Source organism: Pseudophryne corroboree, chromosome 12 (genome assembly GCF_028390025.1).
Source record: "Pseudophryne corroboree isolate aPseCor3 chromosome 12, aPseCor3.hap2, whole genome shotgun sequence".
NCBI lineage: Eukaryota > Metazoa > Chordata > Amphibia > Anura > Myobatrachidae > Pseudophryne > Pseudophryne corroboree.
Window position 1 is genome coordinate 160,889,347 of NC_086455.1, and position 22,755 is coordinate 160,912,101.

The 22,755-nt window shown below is 46.9% G+C and overlaps 1 protein-coding gene across 10 annotated transcripts in view; it reads right to left on the minus strand.

Moving 5' to 3' along the window:
• Positions 1 to 22,755, minus strand: part of EVL (Enah/Vasp-like) — a 191,993-nt gene that overhangs the window by 89,703 nt on the left and 79,535 nt on the right. For all 10 annotated transcript variants that reach the window (XM_063948353.1, XM_063948352.1, XM_063948354.1 and 7 more), the window contains exons 2-3: positions 4,165 to 4,333; positions 635 to 812 (exon numbers count right to left, since the gene is read on the minus strand). In XM_063948353.1, the coding sequence (XP_063804423.1) occupies positions 635 to 812; positions 4,165 to 4,333 (347 nt within the window). The remainder of the gene's footprint in view (positions 1 to 634; positions 813 to 4,164; positions 4,334 to 22,755) is intronic.

A 22,755-nucleotide genomic window follows, 5' to 3' on the forward strand; every position in this document is an offset into this window, starting at 1 on the left:
CGCCTCTGCCTGATTGACACTGGGCCGGAGGGGGCGGGCCGGCGGGGATGGGCCACCGTTTTGGGGGCGTGGTCCGGGCCAAGCAGGCGTGCCCGAACCGTGTGGGGGGCAGGCCGCAGTGGCTGCACGATGTCACACGCAGTCACTGCGACCCGGAGAGCAGGAGCTGTGCAGGTAGAAAAGCATCGCCGTCGTGCGATGCTTTGTACCTGTGCGGCGGGGGGAGGGCCAGACATGGGAGGCGGACTATCCCTGTGCTGGGCGTCCTCCCACATGTCAGGGTGGCTGATCGTAGCTTGCACGACTACGATCAGGTCTGAATTAGCCCCTAAGTCCTTTTCCCAGTGTACATCCGTGCGTCCATGTGCAAGGACGGAGAAACCCACTCTGAACATCTGTAGGCGCTGTAATTCCTCCTGGTGCGTCTTTAGTCGTCACCATCGGCAACCAGACCCACGCTAGGTGCTAATTCTCCTATGCGAGGGACTGTGCGTGTGAGTTTGCAACCACTACAGCGACACGCCTGCAACACAGACCGCCTCTGCGCGCCCAAGACATTTCTGAGACCGTGCGTCTCAATCCCAACTTTTTTCGCTTCTCATTTCGTGTGTATAAAATGTTTGCGCATTTTTACCTCCGTCTTGTGAGTTCATGATATTGAGCGCGAACAGCATGGCGTTGGAGAAAGCCGTGGCCTCTTCTTTGCTGGCGAAGTTCAGGCCGTACACCTGCCGCGCGTCCCTCCATTGGTGAAAGGTGGGCGTCGCCTGGTTGTATTTCAGACCCTTCACCAGTGAATAGTTTATGACTACCTGAAAAGGAGAAACGTGATAGTTAACAATACGGAACAGCTGTTCCCAACAGAAAGTAAAGCAGCCTCGGGAAGCCACAGTTACTCTCCAGGGCTTATGCAATAACACGTAGCAAGGAGCTGTGCTGTGCTGTAACCCAGAGCAACGGATATCCGCTTGTGTAGGCACATTAATGAAAGGCAAGATTTAATTGGCTGCGCTACGTTACAGAACTTCGTCTTTGTACCATAGATAAACCCCACGTGGCTGCCATTGATCAGCCCATTACAGTAGCGGATCCCTACTCTCACCTCCATAGGCTGCTACTGTAGGTGGAGCTCATCGGAACGCACTTAAGTGAAAGGGCCGCTTGGGGTATGTTCATGGAACTGGAACATAATTAGGCCGGGAGCTTCCCCACATACGTCTTAAGAGCAGGTGATGTATTGACAATGACTATAAGACGCGTTAGCTCCTGGCTTACGATTGGCTGTTGGAAATTGACCCCTCCAGCTGACAGTACTTATTAAGAGTAGACGTTTTATTATATGAAGGCACAGCCCGCTATTCTTGTTACCTAATACCCCTTTCACATAGCACAAATAATCCGGCATCGGCACGGTATATCGCCGGATCGACGCGGGTCGCTGTGTGCTGTGAAAGGGTCACTCCCGAATTCCCGGGTCGCCTGACCCAATAATTCAATCCGGGAATAAAGAAAGGTTATTACCGTGTCAGGTGCAGTGTGAACGGGTCACCCAGGTCGATGCGACCCGGGACCTGTTCACAGTATAGGCGGCCTGGAGATGATCTCATCTCCTGCGCAACCTTCGCCCCCGATGCCGCCGTGGTCCCCGCCCCAATGGCAACCCAACCCGTCAATATGCCGTCTCGGGAAGCCAGTTGAAAAGGGTCCAATGCCGCGTCTCACCTGCAATCTGAGGGGGGTATTCAGGTTTGTTAGTAAACCAAAAAAGTTAGCAATTGGGCAAAACCATGTGCACTGCAGGTGGGGCAGATGCAACATTGGGGCAGATGTAAGATTATTTCAATTGGGACATTATAAAGAACTCGGCTTAAGACAGATTACAGGTTGAACCCGATGGGCATTTTGCCTCTTTTCAACCTCATTAACTATGTAACTATGGGGGTCATTCCGAGTTGATCGCTCGCTACGGATTTTCGCAGCGCAGCGATTATGGCAGAACGGGGCTAATCTGCGCATGCGTATGCCCAACAATGTGCACGCGCGTCGTACAAATACAAAGAGCTTTGTGGTTTTGCACAGGTACTAGCGACGCTTTCAGTCGCACTGGCGTTTGCTGGGCGGGTATCTGACGTCAATACCGGGACCCTCGTCGCAGCAATCATCGCACAGAATAAGTAACTACAGGGCTGGTCTTGTTCTGCACAAAATGTGTTTGCTGCCGCGCGGCTGCACAGGCGTCCGCACTCTTGCAAAGCAAAAGTACACTCCCCCGTGGGCGGCGACTATGCGTTTGCACGGCTGCTAAAAGTAGCTAGCGAGCGATCAACTCAGAATGAGGGCCTATGTGCAGAGAGAGTTAGATTTGGGTGGGTTATTTTGTTTCTGTGCAGGGTAAATACTGGCTGCTTTATTTTTACACTGCAATTTAGATTTCAGTTTGAACACACCCCACCCAAATCTAACTCTCTCTGCACATGTTACATCTGCCCCACCTGCAGCGCACATGGGGGGTAATTCCAAGTTGATCGCAGCAGGATTTTTGATAGCAATTGGGCAAAACCATGTGCACTGCAGGGGAGGCAGATATAACATGTGCAGAGAGAGTTAGATTTGGGTGGGTTATTTTATTTCTGTGCAGGGTAAATACTGGCTGCTTTATTTTTACACTGCAAATTAGATTGCAGATTGAACACACCCCACCCAAATCTAACTCTCTCTGCACATGTTATATCTGCCTCCCCTGCAGTGCACATGGTTTTGCCCAACTGCTATCAAAAATCCTGCTGCGATCAACTTGGAATTACCCCCATGGTTTTGCCCAATTGCTAACTTTTTTGGTTTGCTAACAACTCTGAATAAGGTCCTGAAAGCTGTATCATTGAGGTGACCACCAGACCTTTGCAGGGGAGCAGATTCCCATTTCATCCTTAAAGGGAAAATTGCAGATATTTCTATTTCAATTAATTTAACGCTGTTAAGCTGCATTTTTTTTTTAGGTCTCCACACCTGCACGCCGGATGTAAGTCAGTCACCACTGCGTCTGTTGTGCACAATGCATCTCCAGGTTCTGACGGAACATACTTTACTCATCTAGCACTTACATATATTACGCAGCGTTTTACATAGAACATTTAATCAATCACATCACAGATGCTGACGGTCATTAGGTCAACATGAGTTTTTCTACATTTGTTTTTAATTTTTGGACTTTTTCATACTTTACAATCCACGTGGACTACAATTGGGAACGGTAACCTTGCCCGAAGCATGCGAGGGGACACAGTGCACTAATTGGGATTGCCCGTCACTTTACAAAGAAAACGACATAAAAAAAAGTAAAACAAAAACAAAAAAACCTCATGTTGACCTTTTGACCTGCCGACCTAGTACATGTCGACCTAATGACCTGTCGACATAGGACATGTCGACCAATAGTGGTCAACCTAATGGCTGTCGACCTAAGTTGTGTCGATCCAACGACCCACACCCGCTGACGGCAGATCTGGATTGTTTAGCAAGTAAGGAACTGATGTCAGTGGTCAGCTGACTGTCTCCTTAAATCCCCCAGGATGACGTACGTTGGCCTCAGAGCCCCTATGTCTCTAATATCCAGCAGTGTTCTCCTCAAATAATGTTTCTTGCCGAGCGGCCTTCTGAGGCGGCCGGGGTGGGGGGAGAGGTGTGTGACTGTGCGTGAACGGGAAGGGGGAGCATGAGCCGAACCCTGTAACAGCAGGTAGGCACCAGCCCATTGTGCACCCTTCCCCATACCATCCAGCATCTCGCTTGCTGTTTGGCGGGCACCGGAAAGAAAAGGGGAAGGCTTTGAGGCTGCCAGTAGTAGGGTGGCCCAGTGTTGAAGTGCAGGGGCAGCCGGATTGCTCTTACAGGGTGGGCCAGGGGCGAGGTGGCTCCTCCGAACAGTGAGCCAGTCAGCCGCACTGTCATGACATTTCCGCCAGCGCTGCGGCACTTTTGGCCATACCACTACCAGGCAGCAGGAAATTTTGCCTGGCGGACAGCCTGAGAAATATAGCATGGGGAGAACGCTGCCCAGGCCACACAGCTCGGCGGGACCACAGACATGAATGGGGTACTGCATGGCGAGCACCGTAAGACACGTAAAGCACACACATTACTCTGATGCATGAACGTCACACTTACCTGCTGATCCTGAAGTTTAACTCCGACTACCCTGAAGGTATTGCTGGCAGTGTTGTGGTAAATGTTGATCCGGCTGAAACCCTGCTGCCCGGGTTTGATTGGCACCCATTTCTTGCTAGTGTCATCGTAGATCATGACGGAAGCACGCGCCTGGCAGATACTCTGTTCGCTGGAATCAGAAGAGAGAAGAGGGTTACGCTGTGCTTTACCTTGGCAAGACATATCCAGACCTGCAAATCCGGGCGAGAGCAGAGATAACACAGAACGCTCAATATGGGAAACATATATACTGGAACATAAACGCTCCCCCAAACAGTAAGACATGCCGCCGGTCCCTGAGAGATGGCGATGCAGACGCGTGATATATAATTTTATTTCTTTTGCTATAAAAACAAATGTTTTCAAACTTTCCTTTTGTTCATGACCCAGTTGGGTGTCAGTGTCTCTGGGTGTAAGTAAGTACGCCTGGCGTGTAAATCTGGTGTATGTGCGACAAGTGCAGAGCTGGATGCCTGATAGCGACTCACCCTGTGGGTGTAAAGACGCTATTTTAACGGGTCTGGGACTGAGGATGTCGACACACCTTAGGTCGACGCCAATTGGTCGACACACCTTAGGTCGACATGGACAAATGGTCGACAGGAACAAGGTCGACATGGAAAAAGGTCGACATGAGTTTTTAATGTGTTTTTTTGTGTCGTTTTCTTCGTAGAGTGACCGGGAACCCCAATTAGTGCACCGCGTCCACTCGCATGGCTCGCTTCGCTGGCCATGCTTCGGGCATGGTGCCTTCGCTCCGCTACCGCTTCGCTCGGCACACTTTACCGTTCCAATCGTAGTCCACGTGGATCGTTAAGTATGAAAAGGTTCCAAAAAAGAAAAAAATCGTGAAAAACTCATGTCGACCTTTTCCATGTCGACCTTGTTCCTGTCGACCTTTTGTCCATGTCGACCTAAGGTGTGTCGACCAATTGGCGTCGACCTAAGGTGTGTCGACCTTTGTGCTGTCGACCTGGAGTCCGGATACCATTTTAACATGCGGCTTTTTGGGGTTTATTTTTAATGTATATACAGATAAATCGCATTGTTCCCCAACGGACTAATAGATTCGTTATGTTCAGCATTTTTTGCAGCGCTGCGATCAGGTCAGAATGGCGCATGCACCGTAATGCGCAAGCGTGTCGCACGGGTACAAAGCGGATCGCCGCTCAGCGATGGGTTTGTGCGAAGAATCCATTCGCGCGGGCGATCGCAAGGAGATTGACAGGAAGAGGGCGTTTGTGGGCGTCAACTGACCGTTTTCTGGGAGTGGCTGGAAAAACGCAGGCGTGTCCAGGCGTTTGCAGGGCGGGTGTCTGACGTCAGTACCGGTCCCGGACAGGCTGATGTGATCGCAGCGGCTGAGTAAGTTCTGGGCTGCGCACAGACTGCACATGATCTGTTTGTACAGCTCGGCTACACATGCGATCTCACACTTGCACAGCTAAAATACACTCCCCTATGAGCGGCGACTATCTGTTTGCAGCGGTGAAAAAAAAACCCTAGTGAGCGATCAGGTCTGAATTAGGCCCACTGTCCGATGTGCACCCGATATATCGATATCTTACAGTGCGTACCCAGACTTAGGATTTTGGCCACATATGCCCTGCAGCTGCCCAGTTACAGTACCCATTGCAAAGGCGGACGGCTGCATCCTGCTACAGCAAAGCTATTGAGATGAGCACCGGAAGAAGTCCTTCTAATGTCTTATTCTCCATGCATGACAGCTGCCCAGTAATACTTCTCTTATTGTGTAGGCTGGAAGTCACCACTACCTGTCATTGGGGGTCATTCCGAGTTGATCGCTCGCTAGCGGTTTTTAGCAGCCGTGCAAACGCTATGCCGCCGCCCACTGGGAGTGTATTTTAGCTTAGAAGAAGTGCGAACGAAAGGATCGCAGAGTGGCTACTAAGTTTTTTTGTGCAGTTTCAGAGTCGCTCAAAACCTACTCAGCGCTTGCAATCACTTCAGACTGTTCAGTTCCTGTTTTGACGTCACAAACACGCCCTGCGTTCGCCCAGCCACGCCTGCGTTTTTCATAGCACGCCTGCGTTTTTTTCGAACACTCCCTGAAAACGGTCAGTTGACACCCAGAAACGCCCACAATCACTCTGTGGCCACCAGTGCGACTGAAAAGCTTCGCTAGACCCTGTGTGAAACTACATCGTTCGTTGTAATAGTACGTTGCGCCGCATACGCATGAGCAGAAGTGCAAATTTTTTGCCTCAACGCTGCACAGCGAACGAATGCAGCTAGCGATCAGCTCGGAATGCCCCCCTATTATTCCGTGTGCATGTGCGCATCACTGTTCTGTGTAAGCCGCCTATAGTTCTATATTCCAGTTCTTTTAAGATGTCATGAAACACAGTATTTAAATAAGCTCTCAGCGCTGTATGCATGGCTGGTGTCGCACGGTGTCCTTGAATACATGACAGTAATGATGAGAACATCCAGAAGCCAAGTGTACTGAACATAAGTGCTACTCTAGCTGCTCTGAAAGAGCTGATTAGGCAAGGTATTAGTAAATGCGTGTAACAGAGGATGGCAACCTGTCGCTGTGGGACTACAAGCCCCAGCATGTCTTGCTAGTCATTTCCTGGAAGGTCATGCGTTGCCATCCTTTCGGAATATTCCGTATTTGGGAATTTTGGACATGGGAGGCTGAACCTGTATTGCAGAATTAGCTTCCAGTTACAGTGTGGTCATTAGGTAGTGACTGGTAGACAGCGCCATCTGCTGTCTCAGATGAGACTGCACTAGTCGCATCAATCCAGCAACAACAGTATTGTGTCAATAATCAGGAATTTTAAGTATATCCGTATGGCTTCCGCAGAGAAGTTCTCTTGTACAGTGATAACACGCACACATTATTAACTCATTCTGCACATGTGCCTGCATGTAATCCTATTGTATCACTACTATCTGGATGTCTACATCGTATCAATTTGATCACAGATGATACAGAAAACATTTCATTCGTTTTGCTCCTGATTAATGCTGGCTAAAAGATATCAGAGTCTCCAGCTGGATGAGGTGTCACATAGGGGAGATGTATCGAATCTTGCAGGGAGAGACATAAAGTGGAGAAATATAAAGTATCACCCAATCAGCTTCTGTCGCTATGCAGACTGTGCTAGGAAGGAATGGGTTTGTTGGGTCGGCCCTATTTAGGGTGGCAACTGGAAAAGGCCGACATGGAAAATGGTTCACATGAGTTTTTTAAGTGTCGTTTTCTTCATAAAGTGATGGGGAACCCCAATTAGTGCACAGTGTTCGCTCGCCACGCTTCGGGCAAGGTTAGTCCACGTGGATCGTAAAGTATGAAAAAGTTCAAACAATGAAGAAAAAAAAAGTGAAAAACTCATGTCGACCTTTTCATGTGTCTACATTTGCCATGTTGCCATTTTCCAGATGTCGACCTAATGCATGTTGACCAATAGTGGTCGACCTATTGAGTGTCGACTAAAGTGAGGTCGAACTAAGGACTGTATCCTGCTAGGAAAATGACAGGTAGAAGTGATTGGTTGCTACAGCAACTTCTACACTTTGTCCAAGAGTTGATAACTCCCCCCATCATACGATCTGGGGTGGTGCCAGCTAGGGTATGTTGTCCTTTTAAAGGGCCAGTAAACTATAAATACAATTTGCTTTATGTAGAAGGGACAATAATAAGAGACGCACTGGTCTAAATAAGCCTATCATTAAACCCCCCACAGAAAATTGATGGCTGCGTGATCCTGCCAGCTTATTACCAATACATTCTACTACATGCGAAACGTACGTTGGCACATTCACTGTTTGTGCTGCAGACACAGATGCAGAACACAGCTGCCTGGGCGTTCCCGGCTGGTAACTGCGTGAGTGGCTACCAGAAGAGGGTGTGACGTGGGTGTGTCCCAGCGACTGCGTCTGAAGTCGCAGCTGGACTGACCCCGGCGGCCCTGTTCTCGCTGATATTTGCGCCTTTGTATACAAATTGATGGATTTAAATTTACCCCACCGGTGCTTCAAAGCTGCCGCAGTTTGAACTGCTAGATTTAAAGGGGCAATACTATTATATACAACACCAAGGGGGAGGTTAATATTAGTTCCCCTTTAAATTCAGCGGCCAAAGCTGCTTCAACTTTGAAAAGTACTGCTAAGTAAAATTACAACATGTTTCAATGGGAAATCCCTGATGTAAAGTCATTATAGGCTGAGATAAGAGCACTGGGGGGAACTGACGGGGGTTGTGTGTTATCTACATGAGGGATAATAGTAGCAATATACATTGTAACAGCTAGAAGTTACTACACATGTAATATACAGGGGCAGAGTTATCAAAGCTTGGAGATATGAAACTATAGATCTATGGGGTGCTGTACAGCCTTGGAGAGTGATAAAGTGAAGAGAGATACCAGCCAATCAGCTCCTAACTGTCATGTTAAAGGCTGTTTGTAAAATGACAGAAGCTGATTGGTTGGTACTTTATCTCTATCCAAGCTTTGTTAAATCTGCCCCAAAAGTATCTCAGCATAAATAACTATATTATAGGATACCTTAAGGGTCTATTCATGTAGCAATGAAAAGAGTGGAGAAAAGATCCAGTGGAGAAGTTGCCCATAGCAACCAATCAGCTTTGAAGGAAGCCTTTATCAAGTATAAAATGTGAGGGAGATGCCGATTGGTTGCCATGGGAAACTTCTCCACCGGTCTGTTTCCCCACTGTTTTCACCGCTCAAACCACAGGGGTCTATTCATGAAGCAGTGAAAAGAGTGGAGAAGTGAGTCTGTGGTGAAGTTGTCCATGGAAACCAATCATTTGCTCCATACAATTGTATAGCATGCAAATTATAAATGTTACTTCAATGCTGATTGGTTGCCATGGGCAACTTCTCCACAGGTTCACTTCTCCACACTTTTCACTGCTTCATGAATAGACCCGTGACCGGACAGTTCCATACGAAAGCCCTCACCGCTTCACGTCCCACCGCCCAGTCAGAGAATGGAGATTTAGGTCACACGGCACCTGGCCAAGTATGGTATTCCTATCTACTCTACTATTATACTGTCTGTTACTGACTCCACCCACTGCACAGTGGGCGTGTACTACGCTGCCACCCCCAGACTCCTTGTTGCCGTGGCATCTGGAACCACGGTTCTGCTCTGTATGCGTCAACATGTGTTGACCAAATCCTCAATAGCCACTTACCCAAGCACGGCATGGTAGCAGGCGGAGGGTGGAGCTTGGAGACGCAGGGTGCATCCTGGACAGCTGAAGAACGGAGCTAGGTTTGGCCTAGCCCTGCAGGTCACAAGATGAAGCAGTCATCTTGAGGCAGAAGATGTTTTATTTGCCCAAATAGTTCTGAAAAGAACTTCAGCAATACAGCAAGATGTTTACAGCAGAGTGAAACAGGTATAATTAGGGATGGACATCGATAACCGATGTTTCGAAACCATCAATGGTAGTGTTTCTGGCATTCAATAGAGACCTTTCGATGTTTGTCACCATCAAATGGTATTCATTCGATGGTGTTCTGATGGTTGCTTGATTTCTCTACTTCCTAATAGCTATGCCCAGCCTGGCTGCTGTGTCTGTAACAAGGAATCTTCACATACCCGCCAACATTTTACACATAAAAATCGGTACAAATTCGAAAAGGGGGCGTGGCCACAGCTAAAGGGGTGTGGCCACGCCCCTTTTCCTATACTTTCAATTGAAGTTTGGACAGCCAAAAATTGGTACAGGCCATAAAAAAAAGGTCCTGTACCTGCCAAAAAGGTACAGCTGGAGGGTATGACTTCCTAGGTTCGTTAGAGGCTGTCTGACACTTTCTCTCTCTGCTTCAGGCATGAGCCTGCTCAGTCCCCTCACTCCCTCCTCTCTCTAGCTGTGATTGTCTCTCACTGACTCAGAGAGCCAATCAGAGCACAGCCCTCACTCTGCAGCAGCAGTCACTCATCCAGCAAATGCCGCAGACACATGGGGGGTCATTCTGACCCGTTCGCTCGCTGCTTTTTATCGCAGCCGAGCGAACGGGTCTCTACTGTGCATGCGCCGGCGCCATAGTGCGCTGTCAGTCTTGCTGCCGCCGGAGAGGTCCGGGACCGCGGCACACACCTCCAGCACATTTTTTTAAACATTTTTTTACACTCAGCGCCTAGCGCCTTTACAGTTTAAAGATGGCGCCTAGCGCCAATAAACATTCAAAAAGTGGCGCCAAGAGCCTATTGACCTTTACAATGGCGCCTGTCACTGAGGGTTAACCCCTTCAGCGCCACGACTCCATTAACCATGTGGCTGACGGGGTCTCCGTCCACAACCCCTTTAGTGTCCTAATGTTGATTAAGGAAGTTTGAAACCATGGCCCTCATTCCGAGTTGTTCGTTCGTTAGCTGCTTTTAGCAGCTTTGCACACGCTAAGCCGCCGCCTACTGGGAGTGTATATTAGCTTTGCAGAATTGCGAACGAAAGATTAGCAGAATTGCGAATAGAATAGCGATTAGAAATTTCTTAGCAGTTTCCGAGTAGCTCGAGACTTACTCTGCCACTGCGATCAGTTCAGTCAGTTTCGTTCCTGGTTTGACGTCACAAACCCACCCAGCGATCGCCCAGACACTCCCCCGTTTCTCCAGCCACTCCCGCCTTTTTTCCAGAAACGCCAGCGTTTTTTCACACACACCCATAAAACGGCCAGTTTCCGCCCAGAAACACCCACTTCCTGTCACACTACGATCACCAGAACGATGAAAATTCTTCGTTACGCCGTGAGTAAAATACCAAACTTTTTTGCTAATTTACTTGGCGCAGACGCACTGCGAACATTGCGCATGCGCAGTTTGCGACTTATCGCACCGATGCGAAGAAATAGAACAAGCGAACAAATCGGAATGAGGGCCCATAACTGCAATAATATATTAGCCAGGGACAGGTTGGTTTTTTATCAATTAGAGATTTTATAAAAGTCTTTCATTCCCAATATCAGCAATTGCGGCAATGCAGCAGGAGTTTGAGAAGAGTCATTTTCTGACAGTGAGGGGTAAATTTACTAATGTGGGAGTTTTATTAGAACTGGTGATGTTGTCATACTGTAGCAACCAATCAGGTTCTACTTAACATTTATCTAGCTGCTCCTAGAAGATAACAGACAAAAAACTCCCACCTTAGTAAATTTACCCCTGGGAATCATATAATGTCATAGTGGGGTCGCTATTAATAGTCTACAATATATGCTTATATGACAAGTGTAACAGTGGCTAATTGTACAGTAATTAAGAACACTAACATAGATAATGCCATTTAAAAACAAACAGCTATAAACACTATAGTACTCCTGTTTTCCTATTAAATAGGGAGGGAGGATTATCGAAGTTTAGAGAGAGATAAAGTGCAGCTGGATTGGGGTATCAGTAGTAGGGACACATGGCAGCTGGATTGGGGTATCAGTAGTAGGGACACATGGCAGCTGGATTGGGGTATCAGTAGTAGGGACACATGACAGCTGGATTGGGGTATCAGTAGTAGGGACACATGGCAGCTGGATTGGGTATCAGTAGTAGGGACACATGGCAGCTGGATTGGAGTATCAGTAGTAGGAACACATGGCAGCTGGATTGGGGTATCAGTAGTAGGGACACATGGCAGCTGGATTGGGTATCAGTAGTAGGGACACATGGCAGCTGGATTTGGGTACCAGTAGTAGGGACACATGGCAGCTGGATTGGGGTATCAGTAGTAGGGACACATGGCAGCTGGATTGGGGTACCAGTAGTAGGGACACATGGCAGCTGGATTGGGGTATCAGTAGTACGGACACATGGCAGCTGGATTGGCGTATCAGTAGTAGGGACACATGGCAGCTGGATTGGGGTATCAGTAGTAGGGACACATGGCAGCTGGATTGGGGTATCAGTAGTAGGGACACATGGCAGCTGGATTGGGGTATCAGTAGTAGGGACACATGGCAGCTGGATTGGGGTATCAGTAGTAGGGACACATGGCAGCTGGATTGGGGTACCAGTAGTAGGGACAAATGGCAGCTGGATTGGGGAACCAGTAGTAGGGACACATGGCAGCTGGATTGGGTATCAGTAGTAGGGACACATGGCAGCTGGATTGGGTATCAGTAGTAGGGACACATGGCAGCTGGATTAGGGTACCAGTAGTAGGGACAAATGGCAGCTGGATTGGGGTACCAGTAGTAGGGACACATGGCAGCTGGATTGGGGTATCAGTAGTGGGGACACATGGCAGCTGGATTGGGGTATCAGTAGTGGGGACACATGGCAGCTGGATTGGGGTATCAGTAGACACATGGCAGCTGGATTGGGGTATCAGTAGACACATGGCAGCTGGATTGGGGTATCAGTAGTAGGGACACATGGCAGCTGGATTGGGTATCAGTAGTAGGGAGGGACACATGGCAGCTGGATTGGAGTATCAGTAGTAGGGACACATGGCAGCTGGATTGGAGTATCAGTAGTAGGGACACATGGCAGCTGGTGTCAAAGTCAGAAAAATATCCCTATACACGTTGCCATATTTGCACCGCACACTGGTCCGTGCTGCGCATGCGTACGCTCTCCCGTGAAGGCGCATACCCGCAATAGCGTGCACCCGCGGGCGCACGGTATGCGTATTTACGGTAGAGTTTATGTAGTCGTAGCGTGCGACTCATTCGTTACATATTTTCATAATTAATGTAGTTTGTAGATCATGGTCCCTTTGATAGATTCTGAAAGTTTGGTTAATATAGAATGTCCCTGAGCTGAGGAATCCCTCTTTGTATCGTAGGAAGGGTCTAACAGGAGTCATGCAGTAGTGTTTGGTACCCATCGGAAGAGTATTTAAATAGCAATATTCCGGTGTTGGTTTGGAGCGTATTAATCGCTCGTGCGAATAGTTATGGACATAAGAAGTTTATGTCCATTTCTACTATTTACTCATACTCAGGTATGCGGCGGGAAACCTAGTTCCCCACCCACCTGAGCTGTTTCAAATCGTCACAGCCCACCTGTATGAATCAACCTATGACCTTTTGTTATGATGCAGGGCCGAATTCCGACGTCCAATGGACAATGGGATTGTAGGGACTGTAGGATTGCATTGTGTGTGGGGCATAAATAGGCAGGCCGACCACATCCAGCTCTCACTCTTCAACGGTTCTCATTGCTGAAAATCGGGTGCTGGATGTCCAGGCGCATGCGATCGTTTACCCTTGTGCGTAAGTTTCTCTCCGTAATCATATTGTCTTACTGTGAGCCAATCTCTCTCTCTCCGTCTCTCTCTCTCTCTCTCTCTCTCTCCTTTCTCTTTTCTCTCACATCTCCCCTAGACTAGTATTGTATTGTATTAGATAGTATTGTATTTTTGTTAGGAAGTCTCTGTTATATTGTAGTGTATCATTTGTACTGTTATCCCCTTTTACGAGTATATTAGATATAATACAGTTAATAGGCTTTGGACCCTAAACCAGTATCTGTGTATTTCCTATAGTGTTAAGTGTTCACTTGAGCGTCGGTGACGCTCAAGCAGCTTTGTAGTTAGTCAGGTTACACAAGGTTGCACTTACACCCTGTACTCACATTAAGGTATTCTGTGAATTTCATTGGTATAAGGTTTAGACATAAAGGTATAGCGTTGTGAGCGTCTGCGCCGCTGGTGATCTCCTCGTGGTCTCGAGCGTCCGCTACGCCATAGCGAATCATTACTCTAGTCATAGCCAATAACGTGTCCTGTGATCACTGGGCCGTGAGCGAACGTGACGCTTGAGCGTCTCGCCTACGGCTGAGCGATCGTTACACAACTAGCGTACCATTACGGTACTTCTTAAGTAAACAGCGTACAGTGTTCTTAGACTTCATAAAGGGTTGTTTATACGACAAGGGAATTTAGCATTGTCAATTGGGGACTCGTCCTATCCTTCTCATATCTGCACTAGGTAGATCAGCAGACATTATCCCCCCAGCAAAGGGTGGGAGGTTGTCTCGCAGTGCTGACGGGATAAGCGTCTGCTTCGCTTAGATAAAGAGTGCTGAAGGAATCCGGGAACCGGAAGTAAGAACAAAACGCTTGTGTCTTTTAAAAACTGTTTTATTTCTCTTCTGTCTTGCGTATACACGCACGCATACATTTATCTGCATTTCTTTTTCAAATTTCGTATATCACTATTCCTGTTTGCCAAGTTTTATAGTTGATAGAAAGTGCTAAAAGAGATTTGCTGTTATTTCATAGTAGAGGTAATAGTTAAAGTATAGACCAACACACGGCTTGTCTGGGAGATAAGGCAGTCAGTGTGGTGTGCGGTAGATGATCAGGGATCATCTACATTGATAAAGGTAGAAATTGTGTTACGGTGGATCTTTGTTTTGCGTACACGTGTCCCTAACAAAAGACTTGCGTACGCAATCCAAACGGCAGACGCACGCAGCGTACATTACGCAACGTAGCGTCTGGTTACGCCCACGTAGCTCAAGTCACGAAAAGTTGAATTAGCGCAAAGCGATAATTAGCGCAAAGGCGATAAGTAACGCACAGCGGTAAATAACGCGACGCGGTAAATAACGCAAATCTATTTTTGGAAAAATCTGAAATTTAGTTTAACAGATCCTGCTCCTAATTGGTAACACAGTTGGACTGAAGACAATTTCTGCGCAGAAATAGATATAGAAACAAAGTGTACATGTGTTGAGTGAGTGTGTTTTTATCACATAAGTTTATATAACTTAGAGGTTGAACCAAAAGGAAAGTCGGGTACTCGTCAAGGGACACACGTGTAAGTGACATATACGGTGGCTAGGGAGGCATCCTTGGTTAAATAATATTTGAGCATTAGAGTATAGCGGACCATAAGGTAACAGACCAGGAGGTCATAAGGTAACAGACCAGGAGGTCATTAACAGTAACAGACCAGGAGGTCATTAACAGACGGTAACAGACCAGGAGGTCATAAGGTAACAGGTAAAATAGACAAAGAGGTCCGCTATAAAGGTACAAGAGGCACAACGCCTGGGGTGTTGGTGCAGAACCCATATAGGCCATAAGCTCTTGCTGAAGGAATCGCGGCCGGAAACATCGATTCCATTAAATCTCTCAGTACATAACAGGTAGTGCTTATGTACTGAACGATTGGACCGCACGTAATTGTGTGCAGTAGTTAGTAATCTGACCTAATACCATTAGAGTAAAGTGGTCACAAACGCTATTTGTACATTCTGACGTGATTTGTGTAATTTTTTATTTTTAAAGGGAAGTTCGCTGGTCACTCAGGAACTATCTAACAACCCCACCTTTACTGGAAAGAGTAAGTGTCCTGCGGGTAACCCTCATATGTTCCAGTAAACCGAAGGTTCTTTTGGTAGGGCCCTGTATCGAGTACGCCAGCACCACGTCGGTGTGATCAGGTCGTATTGGTCGAGGTGGGCGAGTGAGTGGGGTACTCGGTAAACCGCCACCGCCGGCCTATTTTTGAATAATTTGGTTTGCTGTAAGGGTTCGCTGAAAACCTTGATATAAAGATCCAAGGAGGAATAAGCAACACCTGCAGATTATGGGGGCCAGTTGTTCAGGTAGGGGGCGATCAACCTCGGTTCGGGTTGATTCAGAGAACCGACCAGTCGGGTCGGCAAGATACATCATGTGTGAAAAATACGGAAGTCACACAGAGGTTTTATGTGATGAATGGGAGAGAATGACTGTACAAGACAGGGACAAATTCCCAAGAATAGGTAGCTTCAGTCCAGAAGTGTTACAAAATTTAAGGAGGAGGATATGTCTCGTAAAATCAACAAAGAGACGAATTCAACATCATGATTATTTACAGTTATGGCACCAGGAAGGTGAGATACAGAGAGGTTTGGCTCTGGCGGCAGGATCTGGGGCAGTCAGGAAGCTGATAGCCACAGCTCCTCCTCCACCATACATTGCAGGAGAGAAGTTGATTGCGGAGAGAAACGCACTGGGTTGTAAAACACAAACACTTAGTAACCCTGTAAATGTAAATGATGTTAACCAAGTAACTCATGCAATTATTAACCCGTGCAAGTTGTACCCTGTTTTGAACCTTCCTCAGGAGTGTGATCAAGAAGAAGATTCGGCAACAATTTCAGCTCTCTCTCTTGCGGCCACCATAGCAGAGACCACAGTAGGCACAGCGACACCCACGAGATTAGCGAAAGCCCCTAGCGGAGGGATAGGTGAGGTCGTGTCAACGGGTAAGTACGGCACCATGCACTACACTGAAACAATTGTACCACAAGTTGTAGAATCTACGCAGAATGAGGCTGTTAGAATTGCTCCTGTAAGGGTAATAGCAGTTCCCAATGGAAAAACAGATGTGTCTGGAGCCACTCCCATAAGGAACATTGCCATGTACACTCCATTTTCCCGAATGGAATTAAGAACAATAGTGTCCGAATTTCCTGACCCCAGGAAAGACTTAGTTGCTAGCCAAAAATACATCAGGGATCTAGGTAACACTGTAGAACCCAACAACAAGGATTGGCAGATACTGCTAAGAGCTTGTTTACCTTCCAATGTCGACGCAACTCAATTCTTAGTTGACTGCGCATTGGATAAAGATGTACCGCTTACAGACGTGTACAACAAGGATAATGTAAAAAGGATAAATTTACAGCTAAAGGAGTATTTCCCAGCCGTTGTTAAATGGAACAAGATATTCTCCATTAAACAAAAGGAGTCCGAAACGGCAACAGAATATTTTCACCGGGCACTATTAGAAATGGCAAAGTACACTGGTATAGAAGACATTAAGACCAACCCAAACCATCGAGAAGTAGCAGTATCTGTACTGATGGATGGTTTGAAAGAAACATTAAAAGCTAGGGTACAGACCACACAACCATGTTGGCGAGGTCTGTCAGTGTCCACATTGAGAGAGGCTGCTATTGATCACGACAGAAACATCACTAGGCACAGGGAGTCGCAAAGTGATAAGTTGATGTCAGTAAGTATACAGGCGCTGACCACAAGGCAGCCTGCGTATGTACCACCGAATCCTGTGGGTAAGGCAAGTGTAATAACATGTTTTTCTTGTAACAGACCGGGACACTATGCACGAGACTGTAGAACAAAGAGTGTACAAAGATCTTTTCAACCCCCTAGACAACGACACGACACACGACATTGGGAGCAGGGTCCACAGAGGCGGAGTTTCGAGCCACATACAGGGGAAACAAAAAGATATCCCCCGAACAGAGATTGGCATGCCTCTGGTAGTTCCCAGCTAACCCCCTCACAAGTAGTCGCTGCCAGCGGGATTCAGGGAGGTCAGCATACCCAATAGGGGTGTGGCCATACCTGTAATCTGCACCCAGTTAAGTTGATTGCTAGTCTTGGAAGCGAACCAGAGATTGCAATCAATGTAGCTGGTAAAACTTTAAACTTTCTTGTAGACACAGGGGCGGCCAAGTCAGTGATAAATTCGACAGTGGGCATGAGAACCACTGGTAGGACAATTCCAGCCATGGGAGTAACAGGAGTAGTCCAGCACTACCCTGTTAGCAAACCAGCCGAGATTACAATAGGGCCTTTGCATACCAAGCATTCCTTTTTGCTGGCTGCATCGGCACCAACTAATCTCCTGGGTAGAGACTTACTATGTAAAATGGGTTGCGTCATTTATTGTACTCCTGAAGGTGTATTCTTGGACATACCTGAGAATCACGCTCAGGAGGTACGAGACATGTTAGACTCCCCATCAAAATTAATGTCACATTCCATTATGACAAATAGGAATCCATCCCAAGTAGAAGAGATGACATCTCAGATACCAGAGTCACTTTGGACAAAAGATGGACAGGACACTGGATTAATGGCAAACGTAGCTCCAGTAATTGTACAAGTAAAAGATGGTAGGATAGCTCCAAAAATCCCACAGTATCCTCTGAAGCCAGAGGTGGAGTTAGGAGTTTTTCCCGTAATAGAGCGCTTGCTACAACAGGGCATTCTAGTAAGAACGTCCAGCACAGCAAATAGTCCCATCTTCCCTGTTAAAAAGAGTGGGGGGAGGGGTTACAGGCTAGTGCAGGATCTAAGGGGGATTAACAAAATAGTTGAGAGTCAGTTCCCCGTAGTGCCTAATCCAGCTGTCATCCTAATGCAAATTCCTCCCACTGCCAAATTTTTCACTGTTATTGACCTCTGCTCCGCTTTCTTTTCGGTACCTCTGCACCCTGACAGCCAATATTTGTTTGCATTCACATACAGAGGAGTCCAATACACGTGGACTCGGTTACCCCAAGGTTTCATAGATAGTCCAAGTATATTTTCTCAGGCTTTGCATGATTGTTTACAGTCTTTCCAACCAGACAGTGGATCAGTATTGATACAGTATGTGGACGATTTATTACTGTGTTCAGATTCACTGGAAGCATCTCTGAAGGATACGAAACAGCTCCTGTTTCATCTTTCAGACACAGGTCACAAGGTTTCCAAAGACAAGTTACAATTATGCCAGACTAAGGTAAAATATTTGGGACACTGTCTAACACAAGGACTGAGACACCTGACCGCTGATAGAATCCAAGCCATTAGAGACATGACACTGCCACAAACCCAGCAACAGATCAGGACGTTTTTAGGAATGTGTGGGTATTGCCGTAATTGGATCCCAGGGTTTTCCATATTGGCGTTACCTTTGCAGGAAATGGTCTCTTCAAACAAACCTGATCGGATTTCGCATACAGACGAATCCGAAACAGCATTTGAGAGACTCAAACAGTGCCTAACGCAGGCACCAGCACTAGGTATGCCAGACTATGGGAAACCCTTTGAACTATACGGAACAGAAAGTGCTGGGTGCGCAGCAGGTGTACTAACCCAAAAACACGGTGACGCCAGCAGGCCAGTCGCATACTACAGCGCCCAGCTAGACACGGTAGCGCGATCCCTCCCCACATGCTTGCGTAGCGTTGCGGCGATAGCATTGCTAGTGACGAAAAGCGAAGATGTCGTGCTAGGCCACAACTCACAATCCATACACCGCATGCGGTATCTGCCTTATTGAATTCTGCCCAAACCAGACACGTCTCATCTGCAAGGTTTACAAGATGGGAATTGGCATTAATGGCCCCAGTAAACATCACCATAAGGAGATGCAGCGCATTAAATCCTGCAACTTTTCTCCCAGGTGTGCCTGGTCAGGCACAAAGGGTGGAAGGTGAGAGTGATGGGGAAGGAGGATTTAATGCAAAGGAAGATACACATGATTGTATGGAATATTTGACCCAAAATTTTACCGCAAGGCCTGACATCAGTGACAATCCACTGGAAGATGCAGAACTCACATTCTACACTGACGGTAGTTGTCATAGACAGTCAGACTCGGGAGACTTGTGTACTGGATACGCAGTCGTAGATGACCAAGACACCATAGAAGCGGAACCGCTAGGCCCACCTCACTCAGCCCAGGTTGCTGAACTGGTCGCCCTAACCAGAGCATGTGAATTGGCTAAGGGTAAGTCAGCCAATATCTACACCGACTCTAGATACGCCTTCGGGGTAGTACATGATTTCGGAGCCCTATGGCGCCTCAGAAATTTCATGACGGCAGCTGGTACACCGATAGCGCATGCAGCATATATAAAAAGGCTTCTAACAGCGATACAGGAACCCGACAGAGTGGCTGTTATCAAATGTAAAGCACATACATATAGCCAAGACCCAGTATCCCTTGGTAACAGCCGAGCAGACGAAGCCGCAAAGCTTGCAGCTGCTACCCCCATACAGACAGACACCACACAACTGATGGTATTTAATACCATCAACACACAAAAGTTGTGTGAGATGCAGAATTTGTGTTCCACACAGGAAAGAGCAGTCTGGAAGGCAAAGGGATATGGCCAGGAGTCCTCAGGGCTCTGGACGGATGGACATGGTAAACCAGTGGCCCCCAGGGCATACCTTCCATGTCTGGCTGAAGCAGCTCATGGGCTGACTCATCTAGGCAAGGAGGGGATGTGCAAATTGGTAAGAGCATACTGGTGCGCCCCAGGATTCTCCTCTCATGCGAGTAAAAGAGCAATGTCATGCCTTACCTGTCTGAGAAAGAATATTGGAAAAGCAATACCTACAGAACCATCCCATATCCCACCTGCCGGCGGCCCTTTCCAGGTAATACAAATCGACTTCATTCAATTACCCCCATGTCGAAATTTGAAATATGTACTTGTTTGTATAGATGTTTTCTCGAATTGGGTCGAAGCTTTTCCAGCAGCTACAAATACCGCTATGTTTACAGCTAAGAAAATTGTGCAGGAATTTGTATGTAGATATGGTATCCCTAGAATCATTGAAAGTGATAGGGGTACCCATTTTACAGGTGATGTCTTTCAAGGAATGTGTAAGTTGATGGGAATTGATAGCAAGCTGCACACTCCGTACCGTCCACAGGCGAGCGCGAAGGTCGAAAGAGTGAACAGCACTATTAAAAATAAATTGAGTAAAGTAATGGCAGAGACAGGATTGACGTGGCCAGAAGCTTTACCCATTGTTTTGTATAGCATCAGAACCACTCCCAGGTCCCCTCTTAATCTGTCCCCTTTTGAAATTCTGTTTGGTCGACAACCGCATGTCATGATTAACCCTCAGGATGATTTGAAATGTAACAATGAAGTAACTGTAAAGTACTTGATTAACATGAGTAAACAGTTGAGGAATCAAAATGATAATCTGAAGTTGGTGATTCCTGATTTACCAGATAGTAATTGTCATGACATTGAACCTGGGGATTATGTAATGATACGAAATTTTCTACGCTCAGGTTGTCTTATTGATAGATGGGAAGGACCATACCAGGTCTTATTGACTAGCACCACAGCATTGAAGGTTGCTGAGAGAGAGACTTGGGTCCATTCATCCCACTGCAAAAAGGTTGCTGACCCAGAGAAGTCCCGTGATAAGGAACAGACGGTAGAAGTTGTATCACTGGAGTGTCTGTTCCAGGAGGACTGAGGCGGCACCTGAGCCTTGAAGATCGAAAGCAGCTGTCGACTCCCCTCTCCCTTTTATTGTTTTTCTCCACTTCCCATCCCCTCTCCCTTAAAATTTCCTTTTCCCCCTTCTCATTCTTCTCCATTTCCTCCTCAAAGATGGACTTGCCCCAAGAGACTGTGATCCGGATTTTGATGTTAACCGTGATGTTGACCAGAGCAGTCTGTTCCGGCGAGAGTACCATAGAGGTCGAGAGAGGTTCTGGAATGGGTTCCGATTATGATGATGGAGGCGTAGTTTTCCAAGATCAACCAAACCAACAAGCAAAGGCGAGTATCAGAAAACGATCCGATAGAAGAAATTGTGATGGATTGTTAGCTGAAGAAAACTGTATCTGTAGGCTCTGTGATAATCTGGTTGAAGATGGATGCATAAAGAAATGCCAATCCAGTTTTAATATCCATATAGACCGGCATCCATTGAGTGACTATCACTCTTTAGTGGGTAACGTGTTAAACCAAACAGATTGTTGGGTATGCTCTCAAGTACCTCAGGGTCATAGCAAATCAGGGCTAGTACCATTTCCTTTAACGTTAGGGGAGGTACTTGAGCTAAGTGGTGGGAGACCGGTGGACCGGAGATTTAACATCTCCAGCCCTCCTAGTTTGAAGCTCCACCAATACCATGTGGATAGGTCCCTCTTATGTTTTAATATCTCCAATCCCCGTAAGCCGGGAAATTGGGAAGTGTCATGGAGCAACCTTACCATGACCTTCTCACACAGAGCAGATAGAATGCCTACAGATACAGAACTTGTACGCCACATAGCCAGTAGAGGAAAATCTTTCCGGTATCGATATACCTTAGGAAATAGGATTACTAGAGTTGGAGAGGTATCACCAGGATACTGTGCACATATCGTACAAACTGATACGTGCATTAAGCAGATGGAAGAATTAGGGTCAGGAGATTTCACCTGGAAGGTTTGTAACATGGTAATGTCCTTCTCCGTCCCATATGTTCTCCCCGATGACGCATATTTCATATGCGGGAGAAAGGCGTACAAGTGGCTTGCCCCAAACTCTGAAGGATTGTGTTATATTGGAAAAGTATTGCCTGAAGTGATGACTGTTACACATGACAAAATGAAGGACATACACCGTGGTGCCCAAGCTCCTTATACTCACACTCATTACGAGCACCGAGTTAAAAGACAACTGTCAGAAAGGTTAGAGCATCCGGCCTCTGATCTTATCCATGAATCCACCGGGATTCAGGTTCTGGTAGCGTTAGATTTCACTCGTACCGCTCGAGGAGTGATGAATTATAGATACATTTCCGCACTCGCCAATTTGTTAGATAATATCACTGAAATGTATGATGACACGTTCAGATACACTGGAAGAGAACTTCAAGCGTACAAAACAGAACTAGTTCAGCATAGGATGGTTCTTAATTATCTTACAGCAGTAACAGGCGGATATTGTGTTACATTGGCAACACAGTACGGCATAAAGTGTTGCACGTATATCACAAATAGCACCGAGGATCCGGTAGAAGTCATAGACCAAAAGATGGACGATATTCTCCAATTGAAGTGGGAATTTCGTCGAAAACAC